Genomic DNA, 13,101 nt, shown 5'->3' on the forward strand with positions numbered 1-13,101 from the left:
ATTTTCTTTCTTTTTGGGTCACCCTGCCTCGGTGGGAGACGGCCAACTTGTTAAAAAAAAAAATAATAATAACCAGACTAAGCACTAAATCCAGAAGGGTGATACAACACCTCTACACATTCTGTTATGTTAGTTATGCTGATGGATAACCCATGTTTGCAGTTTTCCCTGAATCAACAGTGATTTCTTTAACTCCAGTTCAATTATTTATTCCAGGGAAATGCATGTATTTATCAGGGCTTATCCCAGAACCCTTCACAGCATACGATGACTTCCGGTTACTGGAATATGGCATTGGGTTTACCAACATGGTCGCTCGCACCACGCGGGGCTCTGCAGATCTTTCACGTCAAGAAATCAAAGAAGGTTCACACTTAATTTTTTTAAGTAAAAAGTTAAAGCTTTGAATACGCTATTGGTTAGCTCAGTAAAGTGATTCAGTAAGGAAAGAGTTGAATAAGACATTGTTAAATCAGTAAAGTAACTCAGTAAGGAGATAGTTGAATGACAGTGTTAACTTAAGGTGACTCAGTAGGGAGACAGTTGTATAGGATATGGTTAACCTAAGGTGACTCAGTAAGAAGACATTTGAATAAGATGGTGTTAACTTAAGGTGACTCGGTAAGGAGACAGTTGAATAAGACATTGTTAACTCAATGAGGTAACTCAGTAAGGAGACAGTAATAATTTGAGTTAGAGGAAGGGTCAGTTCTACTTCTATTTGATGATTATGTTTCAAACCCTTTAAATTCTCTGTCGAATAATCAGACGAAAGTAACATAGCCTTATACAGCAGGTTCATGATGATGTTCCAACTTACAATGTTCTAATTTACAATGTTTCAGTTGATGATGTCTGCACTTATGATGTTGGCACTTTGGAACCAATTACTTACTGATGCTGGTCTGCAGTTATCATCTTTGTAAATATTCAGACAGAAATGATTTTAGGTCAAATTTTTTTATCAATATATTCATGTTTTGAGTGTTCATTTTATTTTTGTGCATGTATAGGAAGCTCATATTTATTTACTGGTGATTAGCATTTTTTAATACTCTGACTATCTCCCACCAAGATAGGGTGACACATAAAAAAAAAATACATTTGCCATCATTCATTCAATCACCATCTTGCCAAAAGTGCACTGACATCACAGTTCAGATGACCTTATGAACTGCCACATCCTCGCCCCTCAAGAGCACAGGCTCTACTTCCCAATTCCAGAACTTGAGTCTGGCTAATTAGTTTCCCTGAATCCCTTCATAAATGTTACTGTGTTCACTTTCCAACAAGCACGTCCGGCCATTAAAACCACTTGTCTCAACTTCCTCAATTCTGATTCACTCATGTTTTAACACACTTTTCTACAATCATTAATAAACTTTCCTTGTTTGTAATTTACATGTCATTTGTACACAAATTTGAATTTTATTTCCATGACTTTTTGTGCCAAACTAAAATATTTGAAAAGTTACCATTCTTATATACAGAAAACTGGTCTCTCAATTTGTCATTTTGTCATATTTAACTTTGGAGTTGACCAGTATATTATGTTGGCAGGTAGCAAGATTCTTCGCTTGAAGTTGAAGAAATACAAGCCTCTCGTAGCTGTGTTTAATGGCAAAGGTATATATGAAATATATTCTGGTAAGAAGCAGTTCTGCTTTGGAAAGCAACCTGAGATGGTCGAAGGAACCAATACGGTGAGTTATGTTGTTTTTGTTCACTATTAAGTTATATTATAGTTATCCTGTTTTTATTGGCAACAGTGTGTGGTTTATTGGGGGTTTGACCCTGTAGGGATATTTCTGTGGTTTCATTTTTTAAACTGCAAAATAAAGGAACCTCTTGAAATGTTTTTGAGGAATATGAAGATGCAATAAATTGCTGAAGATAAGTGGAATTTATCCTAGGTAGTAGGTTGGTAGACAACAACTGCCCAGGGAGGTACTACCATCCTGCCAAGTTAGTGTAAAACGGAAGCCTGTAATTGTTTTACACGATGGTAGGATTGCTGGTGTCTTTTTTTTCCTGTCTCATAAACATGCAAGATTTCAGGTACATCTTGCTACTTCTACTTACACTTAGGTCACACTACACATACATGTACAAGCATATATATACACACCCCTCTGGGTTTTCTTCTATTTTATTTCTAGTTCTTGTTCTTGTTTATTTCCTCTTATCTCCATGGGGAAGTGGAACAGAATTCTTCCTCTATAAGCCATGCGTGTTGTAAGAGGCGACTAAGATCCCGGGAGCAAGAGGCTAGTAACCCCTTCTACTGTATATATTACTAAATGTAAAAGGAGAAGCTTTCGTTTTTCCTTTTGGGCCACCCCACCTCGGTGGGATACGGCCAGTGTGTTGAAAGAAAGAAAGAAGTGGAATTTATATGAAAACACACTCACCTGAGTTTTCTTCTGTTTTCTTACTAGCTCTTGTTCTTGTTTATTTCCTGTTATCTCCATGGGGAAGTGGATCAGAATTCTTCCTCCGTAAGTCATGCGTGTTGTAAGAGGCGACTAAAATGCCAGGAGCAAGGGGCTAGTAACTCCTACTCCTGTATATACAGTGGACCCTCAGCTAACGATATTAATCCGTTCCTGAGAGTTCATCGTTAGCTGAAATTATCGTTAGCTGAATTAATTTTCCCCATAAGAAATAATGGAAATCAAATTAATCCGTGCAAGACACCCCAAAGTATGAAAAAAATTTTTTTTTTACCACATGAAATATTAATTTTAATACACACAAACTGACACTTACCTTTATTGAAGATCTGGTGATGATTGATGGGATGGGAGGAGGGGAGACTGTGTAAGTTGTTTATGTTTAGAAGGGGAATCCCCTTCCATTAGGACTTGAGGTATCAAGTCCTTTTCCGGGGTTACTTCCCTTCTTCTTTTAATGCCACTAGGACCAGCTTGAGAGTCACTGGACCTCTGTCGCACAACATGTCTGTCCATAGAGGCCTGTACCTCCCGTTCCTTTAAGACTTTCCTAAAATGGGCCATAACATTGTCATTGTAATAATCACCAGCACGGCTTTCAATAGCTGTGTGAGGGTGATTTTCATCCATAAAGGTTTGCACTTCAACCCACATTGCACACATTTTCTTAATCTCTTTCTTCAAATCCATAGTAATTCTCACCCTTTTTTCTGCAGGGTTGGCACTAGAAGCTTTCTTGGGGCCCATGGTGACTTATTTTGCAGGTACAATCGCTAAAAACGCTGTGATAATATGAAATGTTCCGATTGTATGCTTGGATGACACCACACTGGCTGGCTTGTAAACACTGGCGCGCTCAGGCCACACTGGACGCGTCTCGAACGAATCACGTAGGGTGAGTTTTTTAGCGTAAGCTGAGGCAAAATTTTTGCGTTAAAATATATCGTTAGCTGGATTTAACGTTAGGGGATGCCATCGTTAGCTGAAGGTCCACTGTATTACTAAATGTAAAAGGAGAAACTTTCGTTTTTCCTTTTGGGCCACCCTGCCTCGGTGGGATGCGGCCAGTGTATTGAAAGAAGGAAAGAAGTAGAATTCATATGAAAACACACTCAACTGCATTTTATTCTGTTTTCTTAATAGTTCTTGTTTTTTAATACTGACTGTCTCCCACCAAGGCAAGGTAACCTGAGAAAGAAGAAACACTTTCTTATTTATTTCTTTTCGTCTCCATGGGGAAGTAGACAAGAATATTTTCTCCATAAGTTATCCGTGTTGTAAGAGGCGACTAAAATGCCGCGAGCAAGGGGCTAGTAACCCCTTTTATATAATCACTGAATGCAAAAAGAAGAAAAGTTTATAAAGTTTTCTTCTTTTTTGAATCACCCTGCCTTGGTTGGAGATAGCTAGTACTATATTAAAAAAAGAATGGAATTACGTGCATCTTGAGGGTGCTAACACTATGAGAGGCTTTCCCAGTATATACAGTGGACCTCCGGTATACAATATTAATCTGTCCCTGAGAGCTCATCTTATGCCCAAATTATCGGAAGGCGAATTAATTTTCCCCATAAGAAATAATGGAAATCAAATTAATCCGTGCAAGACACCCAAAAGTACTATAAAAAAAAAGTTTTACCACATGAAATATTAAGTTTAATGCACACAAACTGAAGAAGACATGTACAGTTAGTAGTACTCTACTAACAATAGAATACATGACACCTTTAATGAAGATCTGGTGATGATTGATGGGATGGGAGGAGGGGAGAGTGTCGAAGTTATTAATGTTTAGAAGGGGAATCCCCTTCCATTAGGACTTGAGGTAGAAAGTCCTTTTCTGTGGTTACTTCCCTTCTTCTTTTAATGCCACTAGGACCAGCTTGAGAGTCACTGGACCTCTGTCGCACAACAAATCTGTCCATAAAACTCTGTACTTCCCGTTCCTTAACGATTTGTCTAAAATGGGCCACAATATTTTCACTGTAATAGTCACCAGCACTGCTTGCAATAGCTGTGTTAGGGTGATTTTCATCCATAAAGGTTTGCAGTTCAACCCACTTTGCACACATTTCCTTAATTTTTGAAGTAGGCACAATGGATTCCACAACTGGCATAGGCTTCTCAGGGTTAGCCCCAAACCCTTCAAAATCTTTCTTAATTTCCATACTAATTCTCACCCTTTTTACCACAGGGTTGGCACTAGAAGCTTTCTTGGGGCCCATGGTGACTTATTTTGCAGAAACAAGCACCAAAAACACCGTGATAATATGGAATGTACCGAATGTATGCTTAGATGCCAGCACACTGGCTGGCTTGTAAACACTGGCACTCACATGGACGCGTCCTGGACGAATCGCGTGTGACAGGTTTTCTAACGAGTGGTGAGGCAAAATTTTTGCATTAAAATGTATCGAATACCGGATTTAACGTATACCGATGCCATCGAATGCCAGGGGTCCACTGTATATTGTCAGTCACTCATGATCTGACCTGACCTTGGCTGTCTCCAGCTTCTTCACCTGATCTGACCTCTGGCTTACTCCTCTTTTCTCTCTCATAATTTGATAGTGGTCTAAGAAGGGTTGAAATGTTGATTTCAGATTTATCTCCAGTTTGTGGGTTAGTTGTAAGTTGAGCAAATAATTTAAATTATAATAATTGCCAGACACAGCAGACTGTCCAGCCTTGAAGTTACAGTATACTTTATTTTGTCTTATTCTGTGTTCTTTACTACTGGTCTTGATATTGTGTACCCTTGAGGGAGAACTTATTAACTATAAATGGGCGGCAGTAATTTAAATGACAAGTTAGATTTGTTTGATATGCGACAAACATGGCTACCTAATTTTTTTTTTAACACATTGGCCATTTCCCACTGAGGCAGGGTGGCCCAAAAAAGAAGAAATACTTTCATCGCTCACTCTGTCACTGTGTTGCCAGAGGCATGCCGATACTACTGTTCAAAAACTTCAGTATGTCTTCACCCCTCCTTCAGAGTGCAGGCATCATACCAAAATTGATGATGCATAAGAGTTGACCTAGACAGTCTAGGGGCACTTGTGTTTTTATTTTACTCAATGAGAGAATAGCTACTGTGTGATGGTAAATGTGTTTCTTTCTTTGGGTGACCCTACCCTGGGGATAAACACCTAATGTCGTGCACACATACAGATTTACAAATGCCTGTATAGTGAAACTTTGAGTTCAGTGTAGTGCTCAAAAGTTATCAATATTTACTCTGTTGTTAAAAAATATATTTTTGTTTACAGTACATCTGGGTTATGCCATCTTCATCAGCTAGGTGTGCACAACTGCCAAGAGCTCTGGATAAAGTTCCCTTCTACTCGGCACTTCGAAAATTTCGTGACTACCTTAAGGGTACTATAAAAGAACTTGATGATGAGGAAGTTGTGTTTTCTAATGTAAAACTTACCAATTACAAGTCTCCTGTCAAAGTAGAACCTAAAACAGAGCCCGATGAAGAAGTCTCTGAGCCAGCGGAAACACTTAAACCCATCAGAAGGAAATTGGAAAGTGAGCGGACAAAGGGGCACAAATCATCACCAAAGAAAAAAATAACATCAGTGAAAACTGAAAAATTATCTTAATATTATTTTTGTCTTAAAGTGTATTTTTTAATATGCAGTAGGCATTGGCTAGTGCACTGAGTTACAATTACGGACCTGCCTTGTACTTTATATCTGTATAGTATTTTATATTTGCTGACAAACCTACGAGAAAGAATCGGTAGGTTTATGGGGCCTCAGCACCCCCTCCTTTTACCACGGCAACAAATGCAAATGATGTGTACCAAGGAATGCAAATTGCAGCAAGATCTTACACCAAGCTAGCTGATCTGTCAGCTTCTAACATATGGTAGGTCACTACAGTATTGCAGTGTTGATTGTCATTTTTTAACTGTCTAGATACTGTACATGTATGTCTAAATACTCTTGAAGACCTCCATGAAAATCTCTTTGATTCTGAATGAATGTCAGAGAGATATACAGCTGAGAAGAGTTACTGTCAGAGTTTCTGGTATTGTTCTTTAAAGTGACGGCACTGGGCCATGCTGCTTATTTTGTCATTAAAATTTGGATAGCCTTCCATAGTCAAAGGAATTGTATATGTTAAGTCACATAGCATGTGTGTGGGCTATATGTTGAGATGGGAAACGTGAAATGATTGCATTACTGCTTGCGTAAGACCCTTGCTATGGTTGCTATTCTCTACATGTATGCATGTATGTGCTGTGGACAGCAAACAGGTCTTGAGGGTAAGTTAGTGTATCCTAAAAAACTATGGTTTAAATTTAATTTTTGTGTGCTAGGTAGTTCATGAATTACAGCTACAGTATACTAGCTAGTGTCCACTATATTGCTAATTTTAGTATTATAAAATAATAATTTATTAAGGGTATAATTGTTCATACCTATGATGTATAAAAAAATTATTTACTCCAGCAATCATAAATATTCTCATGATGTTTAAAAGTAGTACTGTACATGACTGTACCAGAATTTTACATTTTTAATGAATTACCAATTTTCTGTAAAATATGGATGATACCCCAACTGTACATAATATTTTACATTTTTATTTCAATGCAGACCCCTATAAGAGGCCAGTAGGTTTTAATGATTTTTGGTGTTCATCGCCTCTTGTAATCATCATCGATCCAAGTCAGTTTTAAGAAACGAGATTAATAGTGAGTTAAGAAGGCAAAGATCTTAGCTGTTCTAGTTGTTAATTATTTGTTAGTTGATTGTTTTAATTAATAGCAACAATAATAATTATTATTATTATGTAGAATAATAAAAATGTGACAATTCTATAGACAAACGGTTTTCGGGGGTCTATTAAGCAAAGTAATATTTATGAAGGCATTCAGGAAATTTGAGATCTGGAGATAGGAAATTCACTGGCTACAATCAGAAGGAATGGGCATGGGATTGGGTATAGGTTGGTTAAGATGGTTGTTTGACTTGTGATGTCTGTGCTCTTTTGGCAAGACACCTATTCAACAGTGGTGAGTGTGCTCCCATTATTGGGTCACCCTACCTTGTCGGTAAATGGCTATTACGACATAAATACAGGTGCTCCTCGACTTGCAATGGTTCAACTTACAATATTTTGACTTTATGATGCTGCATAAGCAATTGTTTTGGAGATGAAACTCAAGATAATTATCCATCATGAAGGCAGCAAGACCGTAACTTGTTTTTTTTTTGCAACACATCAGCCGTCTCCCACCGAGGCAGGGTGACCCAAAAAAGAAACACTTGTTTTCATTTATTTACCTTTTAATACTGGTATTTAGTTAGTTACAGCAATTATTTGTTCATTTACTTATTCTGTGACATTAGTTATTTGTTTACCTATTTACGATATTTTCAACTTACGATGGGTTTGTCGAAACATAACCCCTTCTTAAGTCGAGGAGCACCTATATTATAGAATTTCGAGGAATGCTTTGTAAGAATGATCAGGAGTTTTTTCAAGGAATGAATGTGTCTTGAACTCACAATCTTAGCACCTGGTGGACTAGCAGAGGCTAAATTATTGCTTCAAGGCTCATCCAGCCCTTGAAAAAGGTTACAACTGTTTATTAGGATTGATCTGGCCTAGAGTCATGTCAATCCTAATAAACAGACTGTTGGTGGTGAAGGCACCATTATAAAAAAGTTGAAGATGATGTCCCATTTAGGGGCAGCTGTTAAACACTACCCAAGATAAGGTTGCAGTTCTTATTGTGACCACAAGATAAGGTTGCAATTTTTATTGTGACTACGACAGCCCAGTGGGCAACAATTTAGTCAGTGTTAGGTAAAAGGACACATGCAACTAATGCGACATTTTATTGTGGCAACGTTTTGCTCTCCAGGAGCTTTGTCAAGCTGTTACTGCTTGACAAAGCTCCTGGAGAGCAAAACGTTGCCACAGTAAAATGATGCACTAATTGCACATGTGTTTTTTACCTAACATATTGTTGGTAATTCTACCAACATTATTACAATTTAGTCAATGCTAGATCATAGGTTTGAGACTTGTCTATCCCTTAAAAGATAGGTTGCATTCCTTACTATTTTTCTGTTGATAGGAACCTCTTATGCTCTTATTTAATTTAGGACTCGTTGCTGATTTTGGATAAACAACACCTACTGTACCTTGGCTTACATTACACTGATACTGTATATCTAAACACACTAATGTATATTTGCTCTATAATGTAGGTATCAGGTAGCAGCTCCTACAGATTAGTAAGGCTTTGTTTTTTAATGTTTTTAAATAAGTCATAAGTAGGAAAAGTCATGGATTATCTTAATGTGACTTTCTTACAGATAGATGTCACTTGTTAGTTACATTTTTGGGAAAACCAACATTTGTAGTATTTCTTATATATTCTCTTTTTGTTTACCTTTAAGCAAGAAACAGTTTATTGTAAAATAAATGACACTTGGGGTGTAATCCAAAAATTTTTTTTGAAAATGGACAAAGCCTTGACTTTTTGAAAAAAAAAAACAACAACAACAGGAAATGAATATTGAGAGTCACATATAAATTTGTATATCCATCTGTTTAAATTGATCACTGCAAAATTGATAGCCTGTTCATAAATTGTGTTTGGCGAAATGTGTATTTTTTATATTTTCTACTTTTCTGATCTGTAGTTATTCATGCTCTTTTTACCTTAACATGATAAAATTTAGGTTAAGGCAGACATATTTAAAATGTACTGTAGGGCACACTCAGGGAATAATGGGTCGAGTGCTGGCCCACCATGAAAAAAAAAAAATTCAAGTGGAATGAATTCCTTTTCTCTGTTAGACACTTTAATAACTGAGGTATGAAAATTCAGCAGCACTGTAGTCCTGTAATGAGTGTAACAGGTTTGTCTTTCCAATTTCAATATCGTGGAAAAACCATCTGCACTCTTGAATTTTTAATTTTATTTTAATTTCCGACTCTTATTGCAATATTGTACGTGGAATACCTCTATGTTATAGTGTATGAAAACGTTGGTTCCTGGATATATACTACATATTTGGTTTATCATATTTATTTATTTATATATTTATTCGTTTGCTCTTACTGCCAAAGGTTTAGGGTAATTTTTATCTCTAAACTGTCAGGATATTTCCTATATAGGAAACTATATGATTATTTTTATTCTGACCTTGATGGATCATTTATTTTAAGGTCAAATTACTTGGCTTAATTCTTGCTATAATTTTTAATAATTAATGTCAAGGCATTTAATAGTCTTATATGTTATATTCTCATTTATCTTGTGAGGCTATGCAGGTGGCTCCCAATTTCTAAGCGCTAGCACTTGCAAAATAATTTAAATTTTTATAACAGGTGATATGCTGTACTAACATAAATGAATTGTAAGCATTCTTTGTACTATTTTGTTTTCCTAAATAAACAAGTCATTTGTAAGTTGCAACACACTTGGAACACTAGTTTGTAAGTTGGGAGTCACCTCTGTAAGTTGGGGGTTACCTCTACTGTAAGTACAGTGTCTACATGGATATAGGGTATGATGGGGGAATTTTATATTGTTTAACACCTTGCTAGGAAATCCTTGGTTGTAAATCCTTTTCAAACTTCATTCTGTTAATCACACCACTATTAATAAAAATGTCATTGAGGTTAGCGTAGACGGGGTCATGACGAGCGATGCACTTATACACGCTGTGTAACAATATATTAACTGTGGTCTTGTCGGTTGTAAGTTTAGTTTTGTCTATATATTATAGTACTGTACTTTAAAATTGACTAAATGAAGCTCAAAAAATTAGAATATTAAAGTTAAATAAATTGGTTGTAATAGTGTGTGTCTAGTGGATTCTCATAATTTGTGCAAATGCGTTTTTAATGACTTTAAATTTTATGTTAAAGATCTTAAGTCACACATAAAAATCTTGCTCTGATGCATGGAGAGAATTTGTTCCCTACATTAGGAAGTGTAGCAGTACTCCTCAGTATAAACACCCACTGAGGTGGTCAGTTCCCTGTGCTAGGAAGTGTAGCAGTACTCCTCTGTATAAACACCCACTGAGGTGGTCAGTTCCCTGTGCTAGGAAGTGTAGCAGTACTACTCAGTATAAACACCCACTGAGGCGGTCAGTTCCCTGTGCTAGGAAGTGTAGCAGTACTCCTCTGTATAAACACCCACTGAGGTGGTCAGTTCCCTGTGCTAGGAAGTGTAGCAGTACTACTCAGTATAAACACCCACTGAGGTGGTCAGTTCCCTGTGCTAGGAAGTGTAGCAGTACTACTCAGTATAAACACCCACTGAGGTGGTCAGTTCCCTGTGCTAGGAAGTGTAACAGTACTCCTCAGTATAAACACCTGCTGAGGTGGTCAGTGTTTATCTCTTCATTTTCAGTTTTTCATGGCTCTATCTTGTCATTGGATATATTAACCATGGTGCACAATTGGAATGCTAGTGATACTGGACCCTTCAAGGGAGGTGCCTTGATGCTGGTGAAGGGCTCTTGATCCAAAGAACTGGAACTACCCTCCCTTTTCTTGGATCGAATCCAATTGCCTCCAACTCTTCCAGCCTAAATGAGATGATGGTAGTGACGCTAGAGGCACAAAGAAGAAAATTACTAAATGTGACACTGGAGGCTTCTAAAAGATAGTTTAGGTAAATATTCTTGATGGTGTGTGATGGTAAGGCATGCATTAAGGCTGGCAACCCATAGTTATACTGTAATAACACATTTCCGTGTCTTTAACAGTCAAACAATGGTACGGGTGGGGTTAGAACTAGGCCAGTGTGTAAGCCACTGGAAAGAAAAAAAAAATTGAATCAACTTGTTTCCCCCAGTTTTTAGAAATGATAGGAGATATTTTAGGTAATTTTGCTCGACTGTTTGTCAAAATTTACTATAAAAATGGTTTTACATAGCCTTTTTTGTTACATTTGTAGTTGCAATGATTGCATTAAGTTATCCTAGGTAAAATCTACAAAATTATTTCATGTTCCCATAACATTTGCATGCGCAAGACATCTCGATCTACGTGCAGTGACATCTACAATTTAAGGTATCAGAAACTAATATTTTTGACAAAATGAAAAATTAAAAAAAATTCATCTGCACTTTGGAAGATGTCGAGAATGCATTCTTATTCTTCCTGCCTTACTTGCACCATAATGCTACTTTCAGGAACCTAAACCACATGAATTATGAGAATCCACTCTGTCTGTGTGTGTGTGCATGTGTGTATGTGTGTGTGTGTGTGAGTATGTGTGTGCTTGTAAAAGTTAAAAGTCAGTACCATGGTTGGAGCAGTTGACAAATAACCATTGTATGTTAGAGTCTTATGATGGTTTGGTCAGTCTTGGACCATTGTAAAGTCACGTGTGAGGTAAAAAAATGTTGATAAGCTAGAAGACACTAAGGGAGGGGAGGGGTAATAGTGGTAATAATAATAATGTAATCAATTTAAGCACTAAACCCACAAGGGTCATACACCAGTAGTAGAAGTATGTATGTAGTACTGTTACCAACAGTAATATTTTCTTGCCTCAATTGCATCTTGGCAATGGTCCTGGCTGGACCAAAACACTATCACAAGAGTTTTATCTAATTTGGGTTATTAGTGAATTGTTGTAGTTTTGTATGTGGTAACCCTCAAATGTTTCTTGAATCACAACAGTGTTGAAAAATTAAAAAAAAAAAAAACCCACCAAAGTGCTCTACTGTATACCTAATATAGGCCATCTCCCACTAAGGTAGGCAGGGTCACCCTAAAAGAAGAAACACTCTCCATCATTTACTCTATCAGTCTCACCAGAGGCACGTAAGGCATGTGTGTCGTAAGAGGCAACTAAAATGCCAGGAGCAATGGGCTATTAACCACTTCTGTATAAATTACTAAATGTAGAAGTACACTTCGTGTACATATATTGCAACAAACGTTGAAAATATGAGTTAGAAGTAACATTTAAATCAGATTTTGCCTATTATTTTAAGTCTTATATCAAGCTATATTATATATGAGGGTTTACTATTATTATAATTATACACATGCTTACACACACACAAAATTGAGTATGTATGTGACAAGGAATCACTTTAAAATGCATGAAGTTATGCAAACCTACCACAGTGAAAAATAAAATACTAGAAATATCAAAGTTGTTTTTTTTGTGTTCACATGCTCTTTGTCATCATATATTGTATTCAGATCCTTGAATGTGACTAATTACTACTTACTTATCTCGGAGTATTTTTTCACATACAAGTTTTAATGTAAACACTGGATCCATATACAGTGGACCCCCGCTTAACGATCACCTCCCAATGCGACCAATTATGTAAATGTATTTATGTAAGTGCATTTGTATGTGTATGTTTGGGGGTCTGAAATGGACTAATCTACTTCAGAATATTCCTTATGGGAACAAATTCGGTCAGTACTGGCACCTGAATGTACTTCTGGAATGAAAAAATATCGTTAACTGGGGGTCCACTGTATATCCCCTTCCCTTGATAAATCATTGTTACCCTGCACTCCTACTCTGTATTAACTCAGAACACTTTTGATAATATTTCTGCCACACATGTTACCTGGTATACTATAAAAACTTTTTCATTAATGATTCTTACAGTGTTCTACCAGTATT

General features: G+C 36.9%; 1 protein-coding gene across 1 annotated transcript in view; it reads left to right on the forward strand.

The window, feature by feature from the left end:
• The window catches only part of LOC128692190 (uncharacterized), a 30,338-nt gene extending 17,726 nt beyond the window's left edge, over positions 1-12,612 (forward strand). The window contains exons 12-14 of the mRNA XM_070096474.1: positions 217-366; positions 1,561-1,703; positions 5,726-12,612. Coding sequence (XP_069952575.1) covers positions 217-366; positions 1,561-1,703; positions 5,726-6,064 — 632 coding nt within the window. The 3' untranslated portion in view covers positions 6,065-12,612. The remainder of the gene's footprint in view (positions 1-216; positions 367-1,560; positions 1,704-5,725) is intronic.
• The last annotated feature ends 489 nt before the right edge of the window (positions 12,613-13,101 follow it).

Source organism: Cherax quadricarinatus, chromosome 53, assembly GCF_038502225.1.
Source record: "Cherax quadricarinatus isolate ZL_2023a chromosome 53, ASM3850222v1, whole genome shotgun sequence".
Classification (NCBI taxonomy): Eukaryota; Metazoa; Arthropoda; class Malacostraca; order Decapoda; family Parastacidae; genus Cherax; species Cherax quadricarinatus.